This window comes from Camelina sativa, chromosome 4 (genome assembly GCF_030686135.1).
Source record: "Camelina sativa cultivar CO46 ecotype springtype chromosome 4, ASM3068613v1".
Lineage (NCBI taxonomy): Eukaryota > Viridiplantae > Streptophyta > Magnoliopsida > Brassicales > Brassicaceae > Camelina > Camelina sativa.
In genome coordinates, this window is record NC_141883.1 from 13,821,491 (window position 1) to 13,841,278 (window position 19,788).

The 19,788-nt window shown below is 36.3% G+C and overlaps 1 protein-coding gene across 1 annotated transcript; it reads left to right on the top strand.

Moving 5' to 3' along the window:
* Nucleotides 1-18,514: 18,514 nt before the first annotated feature.
* LOC147945722 (uncharacterized) lies at nt 18,515-19,384 on the top strand. Its single transcript, XM_087509343.1, has 4 exons — nt 18,515-18,661; nt 18,836-18,955; nt 19,039-19,051; nt 19,287-19,384. The coding sequence occupies exons 1-4, from the start codon at nt 18,515-18,517 to the stop codon at nt 19,382-19,384; spliced, it is 378 nt and encodes a 125-aa protein (XP_087365469.1).
* The last annotated feature ends 404 nt before the right edge of the window (nt 19,385-19,788 follow it).

Consider the following 19,788-nt stretch of genomic DNA (forward strand, 5'->3'; position numbering starts at 1 on the left):
TTGGGTTTGGGAAACCCTAGGACTCGGGTATTTAATAGAAATTTTGATGCCTTGACTTAAGTTTAGCCGTGTTTCCCTTCTCTAAAAGAGAGAAAGCTTCCAGAGAGTTCCTAAGGCTGTTCTTGAGAGATTGTTCCTGTGGTTAGAGATCTGAGGCCGTGTACATGTTAGGAGCGTGTTGTGGTGCTGTCTCTGGTCGTGTGGGGGTTTATTTCTCTCTGTTTTGCAAAGGTGAGTGCATGAACATGGCTTATGTAAGCTGAGATCTTTGGTTCTGTGATTCTGTGACTTGTTTGATTGTTTCTCTTGCTTGTTTTGTGCGATTTGTGGTTCCTATGGCTTGTGTTAGCCTTTAGGAGAGTCTTGGTCGTAGTGGAGACAATGGAAGACGGAAATCAAATCTTTAGCTTCCAGGAGAACGATGTTGCAGGTCGGTGTCGGTCAACACCAAGGCGTGATGGCACTAGGGCTTTGGCGAGTGTCGGTCGACACCATGTGGGGAGGTGTCGATTGACACCCTCTAGGGTTTCCAGGTCGTCGAGGTGGGGTGTCGGTCAACACCAACACTCAACATGCGGCTGATGACTTGTTCCTTTCCTGGTTTGATTTATGATTGTTGTTGCTGCATTTGGAGATTTTATTGTTTGTGTGTATAGCCAAGTAGATGAAAGGATTGCCTCATTGAGTATTTGTGATAATATTCATGCATCTCAATTGTTGTTTGCGGTACATATAAAGATAAAGTGTGATCGTGGAATCGAGGGTGTTCCAGCTGCTCAGTTATTTGTTTTATGGTTCTACTAGGTTGCTAAAAAAGAATAATGTTGTCTATAACGGATGTTAGGTTGCTGGTTATATAACTTTTTTTTACGTTATTTGCGCTGCTGGAATTTATTATGGTTTTATTCTTTTATTCATTAATTGTTATTGGATTAATGTTATTGGTTGTTATCTGGTAAGTGAGTATCGGATCAGTAGTTATTATTGTTAAAAAAAAATTGGATTAATTGTTTCATGTACAACACAGATAACTATCAGTGATAACTGTGAGTGTGAGTAAGTAATTATCTCGATTTCTATATTATCTCAAATTTTCCTTTACCAAATGTCTAAATCGAAGATTTGATTTTGATGTCATGATTATTGTTAGCATTTAATCATTAATATTGTTTTTTTTTGTAGAGAAGTCTTACCAAAATTAGATTTAGATAGCCATAATCGAAATATCTATGAAAGCAAAAAAAAAATATTTTATTTTATTTTATAATTTAAAAATATTTAATGTTAATGGCATTCCTAGTAAATAAGTTTTAATTTCACGGGTTTTTTACAACATGTATTTTGATTAATGTATAAATAGTTTGTTTATTTGCTTTAAGCATCAAACCATTTTGGACAGGTCTTGCACATGCTTATGGTTTCTCTTCATTATTAAGCGCAAATAAATCCGAAATCACATTTTCATAATTATTTTACAATAGTAACCGCAGATCATAACTCAAATAGGATTGAAATTCAAATTCAATACACTATCTTAATCATTGATTACCATGAGGATTGAAGACAATTCTAGGAAGATTATGTCATCTATTTTCTCATAATGTCTTATTACCGAGTGTTTCACAAACAGAATGTCAGCTGTCTAGGTTAAATAGGTGGGACTCGTCGTCCTAACTTGTGAACTTAATAACATAATAAAAAATTATTTCATAGTTTTAACGAATAAAGTGAAAGCTAGTACATGGTTTAACATTTTCTCAGAGAATTATAATATAGTATAATGCACCGATTAGTTTATATTTTTGTTAGATTATATATCCAAACAATCATATATTGATCCTATTACACGTATACCATTTTTTTTGTCAACACCTATTATACCAATTTTTTTAGAAGGTTAGAGTAGTTTAATTTATTTGATTTATACTTCAGTTTTCTATTGTTTATTTGTTGTATTTGCATCATTATTTTGTGCAATAATTTAAATAGTAATTATAGTATTAAAATTGTGAGTAAATAAAAATTATTAATTTATGAGAAATTGTTGGATATACCCTTTTATAGATACTTTTTTATTTCTATTTATTGTCCTCGTTTACACAATTACAATGTGTTAAATTAATTTTATAGGTATGGATTCTCTATTTTACATTTAGGCTATATGTTTTGAGCAGTAAAATTTATGATTTGGAGTTTATGGTTTAGAATTTAATTATTTTGTATATTTGAAAGAGTATTTCTGAAAATGGACAACAAAATTAGATATTTTTGCAAAAAAGTATAGAAAAATATACTTTAATTTTGCAAAAGATATTTTTGCAAATACCCCTTAATTTATCAACCTACATAAATTTAATTTTACATACCGGTGATGTGGATTAATAAACACACATTTTCTTTTAAAAAATTCAAATTACAACATATGCAGAAAAATCTATATATTTATTAATTATATGTATTATGCTAGTTCAAACAATAACACCCGTGAACCAATTTGTGCAATTTCGGTAAGGGTGTCAATCGACACCAGTGGCGAGTGTCGCTTATAAAACAACCCGACCAGCTTTTTTTTTTTTTTTTCAACCAAACATTAAATTAAATTAAAAAAGAACTCCAAGATTGGTTGCCCAAACATTAGATTGGTTGCCCAAACAAAAGAAGTTCCAGAAATTAAAGATCTCGAAGAACGAGCAAGACAGTCTGCTCTCACGTTGGACACACGAGGGATCCTGGTAAGAGTGAAGGCAGAGAAGGAGGATCTGAGCAAGGAAAAGTCATCCAGCAGATTCGAAAACGCGGGCCAATCATCAGGCGTCTGAACCATCGCGATTAACTCTGCACAATCCGTCTCGAAAACTTGACAGTCGACACCAACCACTAGAAGGGACTCCATAGCCCAAATCAGAGCTTGTAGCTCCGCTTGAAAAGGGGTAGGACTACGTCTAAGACTACGTGCTCCCAGGAGGAGCGTTTTGTTCTCATTATTACAATACCACCAACCCAGACCTTCCAAAGGGTCAGATCTTTTCCGGGATCCATCTACCTGACACCGAGGAAGGGGATCCCTATCCTCCAAAACTGGCGAGAAATCCAAATATCTCTCAGAAAAGGATTTGGCTTCCTCCCATAATAATTTCTTATTAACCGCCTGATTTATAATGTCAATAGGTTCTGCCTTGATTCCCTGAAAAACTTTTTTATTCCTGTCCTTCCAAATTGACCATAGAATCCATGGTAGACGAACGCTATATCTGCAACCCCGAATTGAGAAGACGCCCGCCAATAAATAAAATCTAAATTCGAATATAGTGAACCATATGGAAAGCCATCAGGGACTAGCGATACCGGAGACAACTCCCATATACTACGTGAACGGGGACACTCAAAGAGAGCGTGGTTTATAGTTTCTAACGCATAATCACAACGTTTACACAAGCCATCACATCGGACACCCCGATGAGCAAGCCGTTCCAAGACAGGGATAGTAGCGGATGCGAGCTGCCAAAAAAATGTTGGACCTACGGAGGAACTGCAAGTTTCCAGGCTTGTGCCCGAAGAGACGAATACGTCGGCCCGATCTCAACTGCCGTAATTAGATCCCTAGCGAACCGATATCCCGATTTGACCGAATACTTACCCGACTTAGTAAAATGCCATACTAAGTGATCTGGTTTAAAAGTTTTACTAACCGGCATACTCCGAATAAGCTGCATATCCATTGGATCCATATACTCCTCAAGAATAGACAAATGACATTCTTTCGTAATTGGATTTATTAAATGGTTAACCATCAAATTTGGATGTAACAATCTCCCCCAGCCATTAGCTGGTCTTGGTCGATTGTTAACCATCGACCCGTTTTTTTTATATATATCATAATTAAGCACCACATAATACTTAATTAAATTCATCAAACCACAAACCATCATTAAATCCACAACAACCAATATGTACAGCAGAAACATATCAACAACAAGAACATTCCTAACCATTCTAACCAACAAATTAGCATGCCACAAAACCAGGTTCCAACATTAATAAACATAACCAAGACCAACAACACATAACCAAGACCCTAGATCATCCTCCTCCTCATCGCCATGATTTCACGCCACATACTTGCACACCACAAACAACAATTGAGATGCGTAAGTATTATTACATATACTTAGTGAGGCAATCCTCCCATCTAATGGACTACACACACAAGCAACTGAGAAACCAATGTTTAACAAACAACAATCAAACACAAACAAACCAAGAAAACATGTATCAGTCGCTGCTGAAAAGATTGGTGTCGACTGACACTGCCCTCAGCGTCATCAACACTGCCCTCATTGTCATCGACACTCCTCCTTAGTGTCGACCGACACCGACTCCGGAGGCACTGAAACGACCCGACCTGTTTTTTTTTTAAATATGTAAATAATAAATAATAAATAATAATAATAATAAATAAACTACAACTAGTGGTCTCATACCCACTAGCCACCTAACCACAATCACAATCAACAACGGAAAAACAAATACCAATATCCAATAAATATCCAATAATAATAAATAACCAATATTTCAAATATAACCAATAACTAATAACCAAACAACAGGAAACATAGAACCAGCAACCTAGCAATGTTTCTAATGACCCAACTCTAGCAACCTAGCAATGCCAGACAACAACCAATCGACTCCCTAGAACATTCTCCTCTTCATTGCCTTGATTTCACGATCACACATTGCCTTTACCTGCACCACAAACACAAATTGAGATGCATGAGTATTTGATAAACACTCAGTGAGGCAATCCTCCCATCTACTGGGCTATACACACAAGCAACAGTGATACCAATATTCCAAACAATCAACAAACAAGACATACAAACCATGAAAACAAACATCATCTTGCTGGAAGGGAGGTGTCGACCGACACCAGCCAAGTGTCGACCGACACTGGCCTTGGTGTCGACCAACACTACCCCACAGTGTCGATCGATGCCGATTTACATCCTCCAAATCGCTCCCAACCTCCTCCAAATCGCCCAATACTCAAAACCCAAGCCATATACATCCATAGGAACCTGTAGCAACCAATCCCAGCAAGAAAAACACACAAAACAACAACAAACAAGCAAGAACAAGGAATCAAAAGCTTAGATTAGCCATGGTCATGCACTCACCTCTTTGCAGGAAGTCTCTGAACCACATAAATGAATCCAACCCTCCAAGCAAGCCTCTAACTCCTTCCTAGCCTTGGATCTGTCAAGAAACAGCAAGGAATCTCACAAATCTCTCTCAAAAACTCAAGAACAAGGGTTTTCTCTCTTCTCCATTCAAAACAAAGAAATGGCGACAACAAAACTCTCCAAAAACCCTTTCTTCTTCGATTCCCCCTTAAGTAACCCGGTTCAATGGTTTCCTTAAACCAAACCGAACCAAATCGATCAGAAACTACATATGGTCGAACTAAAAAACCTTTGTGTCGACCTATACCACCAAGGATGTCGATCGACACCCACCCCCAAAACGCAGAGTTTTGATTCGCGGGCGTTATAGGCACGTTTTGCTCGAAGCCGAAAGTCAAAGAACCGCTTCCCAAAACCTCCAAATCGTCAGAAACTCACCCCAAAGGTCTTGGAAAATCAAGGAAACCACAACCCAACCAATAGCATACAAGAAAACACCACAAACAACCATAAATCAAGCAAAACAAAGGATTCTTAGGCTTAGATCAGCCATGGTCATGCATTCATCTCTTTGCAGGAAGTTTCTAACCCACAACAACGAATCCAACACCTTGAAAGGCTTTTTGTTCGTTCCTAGCACCATATCTCCACTCCATCGGAACAGATCTCACCAAACAAGCATAGAATCTTCAAGATCTTCCAAGAACACACTCTCTTCTCTCTTTTCTCTCTATTTTCTCTTTGGAACGGCTAAAAGTGGCTTTTCCTGAAACCCTCAGGTTGACTTCTCATATAAATACCCCGGTTTGGGCTTCTACTTAAACCAAACTGCTCAAATTCGACGATTTAAATCAATCAGGTCGAACACGAAATTGCTGGTGTCGATCGACATCCATCCCCAAAACCTATAATTTGGTTCGCGGATGTTACAGCTTAACACCTTATGTTGTCGGGTTTTTCGGTTCAATTTTAATTCTCTCGTTTGCATTGTTGGGTTAAGAAAACCCTAAAACTCGAGTTTATTAAGAAAACTCAATTCCCCAAGTTTTTAGCCACTTTTTTACTTTCTAGCAAGAAGAAAAAAGAGAAAAAGTTCTTGTGAGTTTTTAGAAGCTTTTCTTGAAGTTCTCTGTGTTGGTTGGTGAGATTATTCTTTGAAATTGAGGATCTAAGGCTAAGGACATGTGGGGAAATTTGATGTGGTGTTAGCATCGTCTTTTTTAGTTCAGTTTCTTTTTATTCTCAAGGTGCATATATGACCATGTTTATCTAAGCCTAGATCTCTGTTTATATGATTTTGTGAGTCGTATGATTGATTCTCATATTGTTCTGTGTGATTTGTGGTTCCTAAGACTTGTGGTGGTTCATGTGGAAGCCTTGAATGTATTAGAGGCGGTGGAAGGCGGAAATCAAACTTGTTGCTTCGTGGAGAATGTTGCTGCAGGATTGGTGTCGTTCGACACAAAACAAAAGATAAAGATTTCATATAGAAATCAAACCGTGATGTAGAAAATGGAAATTATTTATTAATCCTCAAACATAGTTAGTATTACTTATTAAAAATGTCTATATACTTATTTAACCAATGTTGTTAAAGGTTAATCCTACTATCATGTGGAATATTACAAAAATGTCATTATATTTTAATTTATTTAATAACTAACAAAAAAAACCTTATATTGGTTTATAAAATAATAAAACTATATTTTCAAAATTATTTAATAAAATTAGTTAACAGATTCTATTTATTGTTTCAGAATTCTTAAGAAACAATAACAAACTATTTAAAACAATTATAAAATTTCATTTTATTTAAAGAGCTAAGATTAAATATTTGCATATCTAAATCGTTTAATAATGACAGATATATTTTAAAACTAAGATACACCATTGCTTATACATTAAAAAATATATCTATATACTTACTCAAGCAATATTGTTAGAACTTTAATCAGCTATGATGTGGCATATGACGAATAACGCTATTGCATTTCAATTAATCTAATAACTAACAAAAGAAAAGTATATATTTGTTTAAAAAATATTTAAAAAGAATATTTTCAAATTTATTTAATGAAATTATTTAACCGATTCTATTTATTGTTTCGGAATTTTAGGAAACAATAACAAACTGGAGCGTGTACTAGACGGTTTTTGAGTGGTTTTCTTCGGTGTTAACTGTCAGGACTCGCCTATAAAAAGAATAGAGTGTCATTCTTCACGAGGATGAACGAAAAACATAAGAACTCCGAAAGAATAGAAGATTGTCGACAAACCAATAGAGATTGTCGAAGTTTGGGCAGTGACCATCGAGTAGTTTGGATTTATGAGAAGAGTAAATTATAGGAAGATTTGATTGAGATTCTAAGTGCCAAAAGGTGTCAGAAACTGTATCCGAGAGACTAAGATGAGTTGCGTGGCCGTGGAGATGAGTTACGACACAGGTAACAGTAGACCACAACTTTTTTCAGCACATCACATGGCCCGATTTTGGCCACAACCCAAATCTTGAATCTTCCGTTAAACAATAACTATAGGAATATTTATACAATATTAAAACACTTAAAATGAGATGCTTTTCGGCTGCAAACAACTAAATCCACGTATTCTACTATTTATCGATTTTTTCTTGGCCCCTTTGCCTATTAGTATTCACTATTTAGTCTTGAGTACTTGTTTATAATAGTTAATCATGATAACGAAAACTAAAGAAAATTTGTTAAAGGATTAAGAAGACCGACCCAAAAATCATAATAATTCGAAATTACGAACTGAGATCTAGATTTTATGATAAAATAAAACACAGTAGTTCTCTTCGGTTTAACAATCTATATATTTTCTAAAAGTTAGGTTTCATAAAAAATTGTTTTACATTTTCGACGGGATTGTGTTTTCTTTCATGTCGTCATGACTGTGTTTGCGACAGCACAAAACAACAGCGACGGTAGCCAAACTGAAATCAAAACGACGGTGACGCAGGTGTTGCATAATTTAACGCTAATAACAAACTGGAAAATCACATGTTGCAAGATGTATAATTAAAAAGCATAAACATTTAAATAAAAGCATAAACATTTTATTCTCTCTTTCGCTATCAACTAAACATTTTATTTCAGATATACCATGGACCGTGTGGTCTGTGGTGTCAAGTGTGTAAACAAATCATTCTTTTTTTTTTTTTGAATAAAATGTAAAATTTATTCGAAAAAAATATTGTTTACATCTAGTGCAGCTTGTTTTTAAAATCTTTGTGGGAAGAAATTGAGATTACAACATTTAAATGAAAACTTATTGTTGTGTGATTAGCGTGAGTCCAACCACCTCTCCATACAGCCTGCTAGTTTGCCATTTGCAGGGATCGAGAGCAGCCTGTTCCGTATCTGTTATTTTCTCACTCTCTCTTCTCTTTTGCTTTGTTTTCTGAAATGAACATTGGAGAACCAAGACGTTTCCCTATATAGCTTGACCTACGATTAAGAATAATTATTTTAATGGTAATTTATAGCATATCTATATTTAACCATTAAACCTATCAAATCATTTACTAAATAAGTTGGGTTCGTTAGAGAGCTTTACGCTCAAATATTTGAAGTATAGAGAAAGAAGGGTGTGATACGTATAATGTGTTTATAACGTCTCTTTCATTAATTTCTTTAAAAGCGAATTTACAAAAAAATTATTAAAATTCATCCATAAACAAACTAAAAAAAACTGTTGTAAAACATTGGATGGTGGATATCCATAACCGGCCCATATACGGCCCATACTCGATCCATGTACATCCAAGACCATAAGGCTCATCGGCCACCTCCTTAGTCTATGTCGATTTATGCTTCCTAATGTAATTGGGTTTTGCCCTTGACTATATATATGTAATATACCATTGAATCAATGAGAATAAGAACAAGAGATTTACACCTTCGAATTCTCTAGTTTATAACACGTTATCAGCACGAAGCTCTAAAGCCAGCTGACAAAAACCCTTACCCTAAAAACCCTAAAAACCGCCGCCTCCTTCCTTTGTTCGTGGTTACTTTTGGCGATCGGTTCTTGCTCGTGATACATCCGAGTTCGTGGTCTACTTCAGTCCGGGGTGAGTTCTGTTCGAGAAGCTGCTCGTGTTCGTGATAAAGTCCTATTCGGTACATGCTCGAGCCTGTGTTCGAAATCAAACTTTGCTCAAGTCTTGTTCGAGGTTCGTGGTTTGGGTTCTGATCGTGAGAAGGACGCGGTTCGTGATTCTGTTTGAGACTTGTTCGTGATTTGGTCATAGTCCCTGTCCAGTTCGAGGTTCGTGATTAGAAATCAAAGGTACATCTGAGGTCTTTAGCTCCCAGGTCAATTCCAGTCAACCCCAAACGGTGGAAGGTAAACAATCAAACCTTATGAGAACGTATGAATCGAATCTGATCTTTAAATCCTATAAGAACCTCTAAAACTAAAAGTAGACAATCAACAAACAAGTTCTTATTTTCCTAAAAACCTAAAACTTAAAATCGGATTGTGTAAGGCTTTAGGCTGTTTAGTTTGCTTGCAATTGCACCAACTATATTATGATTAAAATCCGGTTGTATTGCTTGTTGTTGATTGTTTGATGTGCTGCATGCATAATTGTTAAAATCGGATCATGCATAATTGTTAAAATCGAACCTAGTATAAGAAGAGCATAGAACCGTTTATTGCTTAATTTGTTTCTGTATAAATCGACTACATGAACCCTAAAATCTGGTTGTTTATTGATGATTGATAGCTTGAGTTTGATTGCATAAGAACCCTAGAACTAGAAGCCTAAAATCGAATTGCATAAGAGTTTGTTATAGGTTGCTAAAATCGAACCTATTCTATGTCTTGAATGAAATCAAAATTTAGGATAATTTCCAATTTAATTCTAGTCATTATCTTAAAGGTCTAGAAAATATTCCATAAATATTTGTCATTATCCTGTTTTAAGAAAAGGAAGTTAATAAAAGGAAATATTTGCATGCTGCTTCCTATGTTTGTTTTGTTATTTCTCATGCATGATAAGCCACAAAAATTGTGTATAATAAAGGCATGTTTCGGTCTCATATACCGCATGACCTATGAGTGATTTAAAGGCATGTTTCGGTCTCATATACCGCATGACCTATCTGCATGGCAAAGCTCAACAACCTCATGTACACAGCCCTTAACACCTCTGGCGATAATTATTTACAATGGGCATTGGATACTAAGATCCACTTGAAATCAAAAGAGCTTTGCGAATGCATTGAGGATGATAATAAATGTTCTAAAGGAAATAAGTATAAGGTGATTATGTATATACGCCATCATATGGATGAAAGCCTCAAAAATCAGTACCTCACTATTGAGGATCCTCTTGAGCTTTGGACAGAGTTGAAAAACAAATATGGACACCAAAAGATGGTGCTCCTACCAAAGGCTCAAGTCAATTGGAAATCCCTAAGAGTCCAGGATTTTAAATCCATGGATGAGTATAATTTAGAGCTATTTAAGATAGACTCAAGATTGAAATTATGTGGTATGGAGGTTACTGATGAGGACTTGATAGAGAAGACACTCTCAACCTTTCACACTAATGACATACTGCTTCAGCAGCAAATTCGTGAAAAAGGTTTTAAAACATATGCAAGTCTCATCTCCTGTTTGTATACCGAATCATTGTGACAAGATGGGCAAAAATTTGAGCATCCTATTGATCTCTATCAAGAGAATTTGAAGAAAAATTCAGAAGCCAATTTGGTGCATCTCGATGGTAAGGGTGACTTTTACCATGAGAATGATGACCAACTTGGACTATGAAACATCTGATTGCTTAAGAGAAGATAATTAAACTCAAAAGTTGTACTCGCTTAATTTTATATTTTATGCTTTGCATTTGATTGAATTATTATTTTGGTTTAAATTCAATTATTTTATTTCCTACAATATATACTTGTTTGTTTTACTACTTTAAAAGTTGAAAACGTAAATTGTTGTCCATTATTGGAAATGTCTAAGGACAAGAACATAAGTGTGGTGGATAGTGGATTAAGCCACACAATTTTGAAGGATAAGAGATATTTTGCATAATCTCATAATGAAAAATGCCAATATTAGCAAGATAGTGGGTATAGCAAACCTAATGGAAGGCTACGGCCAGGCATATATTTTATGGCACACATCTTGAACTATGTCTTGTATTTACCCAGCTCTAAGAGAAGTTTATTGAGCTTTAAAGACATTCGTTTGAATGGTTTACATGTTGAAACTAAGGGTGAAGGAAACCAAGAGTTCCTATATATTATTGAGATCACCCAAGGATCTAAGATAATCCTAGAGTCTATACCTGCACTAGCCACTGGTCTTTACCAAGCTAAGATTAATATGATAGAGGCTAATATGGCAATGAACAAGATGTTCAATGACCACTTAATGGCATGACCGGATTGGCCATCCGGGTTCTAACATGATGCGTATGTTGATATTAAATTTAAATGGACACACTCTTAAAGAGAGAAGAGTTATCCCTAAAATCTCACATGTGTAGCATGTACACAAGAGAAACTCATTATAAGGCCATCACCAGGAAAAATAATTAAAGAGATTGTCCACTTAAGACTATACGTCTAGATAATGCTGGTGAATTTACGTCTAGATAATGCTGGTGAATTTACATCCCAAGCGTTTAATGAATGTTGTATGTCCATGGGGGGAAGTGTGGAACACCCTGTGGCACATGTCCATACATAAAAAGGATTAGTTGAATCCTTCATTAAACGGATCCAATTGATTGCTTGACCATTACTCCTAAGGTCGAAGCTTCCTATGTCGGCTTGGGGACACGCAGTAATACATGTAATAGAGTTTATACGCATCAGGCCATCTAGTGAGAGTAAATATTCGACATCCCAATTATTAACGGGTCATGAGCCAGACATATCTCATCTAAAAATATTTGGGTGTGCCGTTTATGTACCGATTGCATCATCACAGAAAATAAAGATGGGACCTCAAAGGAGGATGGGAATATATGTTGGATATGATTCTCCCACCATTATTAAGTATCTTGAGCCAACTACGAGTGATTTATTTAAGGCCAGATATGCGGATTGTCAGTTTGCTGAATCCGAATTTCATATGTTGGGTGGAGAGAAAGACAAGCTGGTCAAAGAAATATCATGGAATCAAACATCCTTAAATTGGCAAGATCCTCGGACTCTAGCATGTGATGCAAAGGTCCAGAAAATTATACATTTGCAAAAGCTAGCTATACAATTGCCAGATTCCTTTGCTGACCCAAAGAGAGTAACAAAATCGTACATACCAGCTTGTAATGCACCAGTATGTATTGATGTTCAGAAGGAACACAATAAGCAAGTTGCTACAGAGTCTAAGGCCCGTTTGAAACATGGTAGACCATTAGGTTCCAAAGATAAGAACCCTCGGAAATCTAAGAAAGGTGCAAATGAATCCGGGGTTAAGGAAATGATAGACATGGCCGCGGCAAATCCTAAGGTACCTAATGAGGTTTGGGATGCTGAACCTCAAGGTCCTGAAGGTGTTGATAATAATGAGATCTCAATCAATTTTATCATGTCTGGAATACAATAGAACCGTAAGAATGTCGACATTGATGAAATATTTGCATATAAGGTAGCACTTGAAATAAATGAGGATCATGAACCCACGTCTATATTAGAGTGCACTCAAAGTAAAGATTGGCTAAAGTGGAAAGAAGCCATTGACGTGGAGTTGAACTCTTTAAAGAAGAGGAACGTGTTTGGTCCGATCTTAAGGACACCGTTCGATATAAAACCAGTAGGACATAAGTGGGTCTTTGTAAGGAAGAGAAATGAGAATAATGAAATCGTGAGATATAAGGCATGGCTTGTAGCACAAGGATTCTCTCAAAGACCAGGAATTGATTATGAGGAGACTTACTCCCCTGTGATGGATGCAACGACTTTTAGATATTTGCTAAGTCTGGTTATAAGAGAAAAACTGGATTTGCGGTTAATGGATGTTGTAACCGCATACTTATATGGTCCACTGGATAATGAAATTTACATGAGATTATCAGAGGGTATAGAGCTCAAGGATAAGAGCGGTTCTCGAGAACAATACTGCATAAGGCTAGACAAATCCCTTTATGGACTGAAACAAAGTGGTCAAATGTGGTACAATAGACTAAGTGAGTACTTGACCAAGGAAGGCTATAAGAATGACCCAATCAGTCCATGTATTTTTATAAATAAGTTTGCAAACAAAGGGTTTGTTATCATAGCAGTGTATGTGGATGATTTAAACATCCTTGGAACCTCTGGTGAAATTGCCCAAACAATAGAATATCTAAAGAAAGAGTTTGAAATGAAAGACCTAGGTAAAACTAAGTTCTGTTTGGGGTTACAGCTTGAGTACATTGAAAATGGGATCCTTGTGCATCAAAAGGCATATACTGAAAAGGTACTCAAGAGATTTAAAATGGACCAAGCTCACCCATTGACTAGCCCAATAGTTGTGAGGAGCCTGGATTTGGATAAAGATCCATTCGGTCCAAAGAAGGCCGATGAAGAAGTTCTCGGACCTGAAGTGTCATACCTCAGTGCTATAGGAGCGTTAATGTTCTTGTCTAGCCACACTAGACCAGACATAAGTTTTGCCGTGAACCTCCTAGCAAGATTTAGTTCTTGTCCAACCCAAAGGCACTGGGACTGTATTAAACATGTATTACGTTACCTACAAGGAATGTTTGAATTGGGTTTATATTATACTAACTATAAGTTAGAAGGTTTAGTTGGTTTTGCTGATGCAGGTTATCTATCGGATCCACATAATAGATTTTGGCGATGCATGAAGCTAACCGTGAGTGTGTATGGTTGAGATCGATGACTCAACATATCAGGACAGATTGTGGAATGACCGACGATAAAGAACCGACGGTTATATACAAAGATGATACAGCCTACATCGCACAGCTTAAGGAAGGATACATTAAGGGAGATCGGACAAAGCATATTCTACCGAAATTCTTCTTCACACATGAACTACAAAAGGCCGGAGAAGTTCAAATGGTACAAGTTCAATCTTGCGACAATTCAGCCGATCTCTTCACCAAGTCACTACCAACATCAACATTCAAGAAGCTCACGCACTAGATTGGAATGCGGAGACTTAAGGACTTCTAGGGATGCTTGGAACAGGGGGAGTAATGCGTGATGTACTCTTTTTCCTTCACCATGGTTTTGTCCCAATGGGTTTTCCTGGTAAGGTTTTAATGAGGCAGCACCCCCAAGCGCATTACAGAGATCCTTCCTAGCACTTGCATGGTTATGTCATCCAAGGGGGAATGTTGTAAAACATTGGATGGTGGATATCCATAACCGGTCCATACACGGCCCATACTCGACCCATGTACGTCCAAGGCCCATCGGCCACCTCCTTAGTCTATGTCGGTTTATGCTTCCTAATGTAATTGGGCTTTGCCCTTGACTATATATATGTAATGTACCATTGAATCAATGAGAATAAGAACAAGAGATTTACACTTTCGAATTCTCTAGTTTATAACAAAAACGACATAATCAATGGTTACACGAAAATATATATTTAAAGAAGCAAATTTACGATTAATTTACACACAAAAAAAAAGAAGAAGCAAATTTACACTATACTATTCTTGATAAGAAGTATAGTGTAAAGAAAGGATTATGGATACATAAATCATGTTCTTCTGTAAGTCGTAGTGACACAGGGGAATTGAATGACCAAAAAAGACACTATCAATGAACGTTGCTTAAATATGAGGAGAAAGTGTTGCTTGCATTGCATGATGTGGTGACGTGAAAGACATAATTCTTTGTCGTCAAAGAAAACAACAGCAACGACAAAACCTAACATACAACGTCACCAGTAGTCATTTCCAGCAACAGTGATCATATTCACCAATCAGCATTGTATATATTTTTCCTCATTGTAGCGACTTGCATTCGTAAAAATCAATTGTATTCCCATAATTAACTACTCACTTTTATTATCTACTCTTCTCTACCCGAGTCCGCCCTAGCCATTGTCCAGAAGATCAAATCTTCGTCCGCCTTCTCCGTTGATCGGTGCTCATCGCCGTAGCTGTGAGAGGGCCCCGTTGTTCTGTTCTTTGTTGTTTCCTGCCTTCGTTTGTGTTGTCTCGGTTGGATCTGGTGGATCGATGGGGTGGTTAGAAGCTCAGCGAATGATACGTTCTTCACAGTGAGGGTTGCTCGACGGTCTTTGAGCGTTTGTTTCGTCCTCCCCCGGCGGTTTCAGGAGAAGCCTTGTTTGCCTTTGTCAGATCCAGCGGTGTCTTGATCTCTTAGGTGTTGCTTCTCGGTTTTGTGGCCATGAGTTCCTGTTGTCTCCTGTTTGAGTAAGGTGTCTTTCCCGTCCTTCACTTGTTCCGTTTAGATAGGTCTAAGTGTTTAGTGTTGTAGAAGTGGTTGAAGTTTGGCCCTTGATTGGGGAGTCTTGTGGTTTGGTTAAAGTTTCGATCTTGGGTTTTGTCATTGCGGTAGGAGCGGTCTTTTTTGGGTTGTGTGGTTGCAAGTTGATTGTTTTAATTCCAGAGCTAGCAGCTCCACGGTAAGACTCGAAGAATAATATATCTCTTGACCATTCCTTTCGTTTGCTTCCGTTCATGTGCTTCTCATTGTTTGAAGCCGCTTGGTTTGTTTGGTTGCGATTATGTTTTATCCGCCCAACCTTTGTCTCGTCCATCACCCTTGGTCTTCTTTTCCAGTCTTTGATTCCCTTTAGGTTATTTCCCTTTCTAAGTTTAGGCTTCGGTGTGTTAGAAGTTATGCTATTCTTAGTTGTTCGCAGTTGGCTCTTCTCTTGGTTGTTTGTTTCGCTGTGGTTGATAACTTCTTCGTTCCATCATCGTGCTCTTCTGAGTTCGGTTTTATCGAGAGGTTAGGTTGCGCTCCTTGTCCTTGCTTTGCAGATCCGTTGTGATCTGATTGCTTTTTGGTAAGGCTTCTACACAGATGATTCTGGACGATGTTGTCGTCATCGTCGCATTCAAAAGTGTTTCGAGTCTTTGCTTGTCGGGTTATGAAGTCTTTGGTTCTGTTTTTAGAGATTGGTTCTCTTCTTGATAGGAGGTAGTCGTTCTTAGCTTGGGATTGGCCGTAGGCATCCTTGGTAGTTCTCATCCAAGTGGTTCGTGAGAAGAGTATTCTTGCATGCTAAGACTAGTGTATTGTGTAAGGGATTTTGCCTTGTTGCCTATTTCTTTATTTTAAGGGTTCATCCTCTTTTTTGGGTGTAATTTCTCTACTTTGTAATTTTTACCTAAGTATCGTTTTATGTCTCCGGGAATTTCTGTTTGTTCGCCAGCTTAGTTTCCCTCTTTTAGGCTTTAGACTCCAGAGATATTTTTGTTTTCCTCCAGCTAAGTTGTAATTCACCATGTATCCTTCCAAGTTTTTATAATATCAGTTGACAAAAAAGCGACTTGCATTCGTAATAGGTACATTGCTATACTTATTTAATTTGTTTATTCTGGATACTTATTTAATTTGTTTATTCTGGATGATTGAAGCAAGCCTTCTATGTATAATGGGCTTTCAGTTATGCCCAATTATTTTAAAATCCATAACAAAAAATTTACTCAATATAATTGTATTACCTGCTTATATGCATGGTTGTGTTAGAGTACAGAAAATATTAGCTAGCATTTGAATTTTTCAGAATATTAGTAGATATATAAGACGCAATCATAGAAAAAAGATATAATTTTAATGGTTAAAAGAAATTTCTTAAGAGAACTCTACAAATAAATTTAATTCTTAGTAAGAAGTATTTATTTTTTATTAATTCAAGAGAGGTTGGTCTTAATTAGCCGTTGTTTATAAATACTGTTAAGCATTTTACCTATAAACAATGTTACGCGACACACAAACAGTGCATATTTATAATACATAATCTTATTCTAACATCTTGGTCATATATAAAGTCTATAATTTCAAAGAGAACAAAACAAAACACGACAAAGCAAACGTACATATATAATATCAAGAGAAAAACAAAACAAGATAAATCAAAGTTTGATTGTGCATCCACACCAACCACTAACATGGCAGATTTAGTTACAATTATCACCTTACATGCTAAGCTATGATTCCTATAAACATATATACCCTCATCATACAAGAATTGAATATTGTAGCACATGCGTGGACAATTATTTTTCCTTGTACAGTAGTATAACATATATAGAATTACTAATAAGAGATTTCTATTAACATTAAGTTTGTATAATCAAACGGATATACATTACGAAACTAATTGTACCCACACATTAAAATTCGTATATCATTGAGAATTCTTTTGTGATTTCTTATAAATATTATTCGTAGATCGCTATGTACATGATATTTGTATCATTTGATAGATCCCTATCTTTAGTCCAACATCTTAATAAATACATAATTAAACCTCTACGATCAGATTCAATACCACACTTCTGAGTTCTGACGATTATTAAATCACATCGTCGTACACTATATAATAATTACAACTTACAAGACCGTTCTATCTACATTCATTTTTTTTTTTCCTTTTTTTGAGTTTGTTGCAGTGTATATCCCTAGATTTTTTCTGTATATAAAATTAGATAATTATAATGGGATAAACGAAACATCGTTGAAGCCGTGAAGTGGCATTGGTCTACACCAAAAGCAACACAAAAAGACAACCACTTCACATGGTTTGCTCTTACATTCATAACCGAATCTAAGTCACTTTTTAGTTGGTTGTAAATTTGTAATTACTATTCCACCACCACTTTTTTTTTTTTTTTTTTTTTACCTTTTAGAGTATTTTTTTTATAATCAATGGAAATGTAATTTTACTCAGTAGAATATGTGACACGAGGCTTATAAAGTTGCCAGAATTTAAGACGCATTTTATTAAACGTGTTTGAAGATTTTTTTCTTTGAAACCTTTGTATATATAGGATCTGCACTGAATAACTTTTAGAATATACAAGATTGAACATAAAGAAAGAGTTATAAAAAATTAAAAAAATAGTTAAAACAAATGGATCAAACCTTTTGAGATTAAACTCCTTCCCTTTCAATTAGAGGGTTTCAACTCTATTGAAAATGTGTAGTTTAATTGGGAATATCTTTGTATTTTGCATGGAAATTTTAGTTGTTTTACAATAATTTTTGGAAGATCTTTGAAGATTTTGGAAGATTTTCGTCGGTGTTTTAACCTAGTTCTTCAATTCTTGAACTCTGCCGTCCAAATTTTGAAAGTTTATTTATTTAGAGCAGTATGTTTTCGTTGATTAGTGAGTGCTAAAGTATACAATGGAGTATGCGCTTGATAAGGCTCTACATGAAATGTCGCTTGTAGAAGACAAGCCGATTGTCCTGAAGAATCTTCTGCTGTTCAACTCTTGTATTCAGAACGAATACAATATCATTGGCTGGTATTATGTCCAAGAATCAAAAGATGTCGGCTTTAATTCATGAGATGCCCAGGAATTGGAGGCTTTATATTCGAGCACGGGGATAGCTTTGCCTAATGATTAGTTCCAGTTCATTTTTTATTCTGAATCAGATCCCTCGACGGTGCTAAATACAGGGGCCTAGACGTTTAATGATTGGAGTTTTACGCCTGAGCGTTAGGTAGAGAAACCTCCTTCGGATTATCTGAAGATTCTGCCAATTTGGGTTCGGCTTCGCAACATTCTGGTGAATTACACCACAGCTGATTCAATCATGGAGATTCTTCAACACATTGGGCAGGTTACACATGTTGCTTTTTATCCACTTAAGCCATGCAGTAAGGGTTATGTTCGAGTTATGGTACTGCTTTTTTATGTCAGTAGACCGTTGAAGACGGTTAGGGAATGACAAATTCCTTCAAGACAAATAGTCAATATTGGAATTGAGTATGAAAGAATCCAAAGACGATGTTACCAGTGTATGCATCTCACACATGATAAGGAGATATGTCCTTTTAATCTCTTAAACCTGCAAGTTCTTGTTATAGGAGGAGTTTAGCAACCATCAGTCATTCCAAGTCGATTAATACCAAGGATAAGCAAGGATGACTCTCTCTTTGGTGTGCTAACAGATGATGATGTGGGAATTGATCTTGTCTATGGTAGACCAAAGATAGCAAAAGATGTACTTGATGAAATGCGACAATATCTTTTTGTTGCAAACCCATAGGTAAGAGAAGTTCATAAGGATAGGGTCAGAATTGAAGGTCTGTTTGGGATTTGGATGGTGATATTCATGGTCAGAAAACCAAACTACGACTTGAAGATTCAACCAAGTTCACATCTGATGTTGAAAAGGGAAGGGATTAGACTTTAATTTTGAGGGAGCAAGCTCTATTGAAGTGGCTACAGAAGAACGCATTGCCTTGGCAGTTTGTAAAAAAAAGGCATAGAATTGCAATGCTGAAATGTCACATTTGTGGTTTTTTATGGGATTTTCCCTATATTGCAATGCTGAAATGAACCCTCTTTAATTTGAATGCAAGAAAACATGACGAACAAATCCCGACATGATAGCAAGATGTGGTTCCTTTGAGAGAGTTTCTCAAGCATTTCCATAAAGCTGAACGTCGT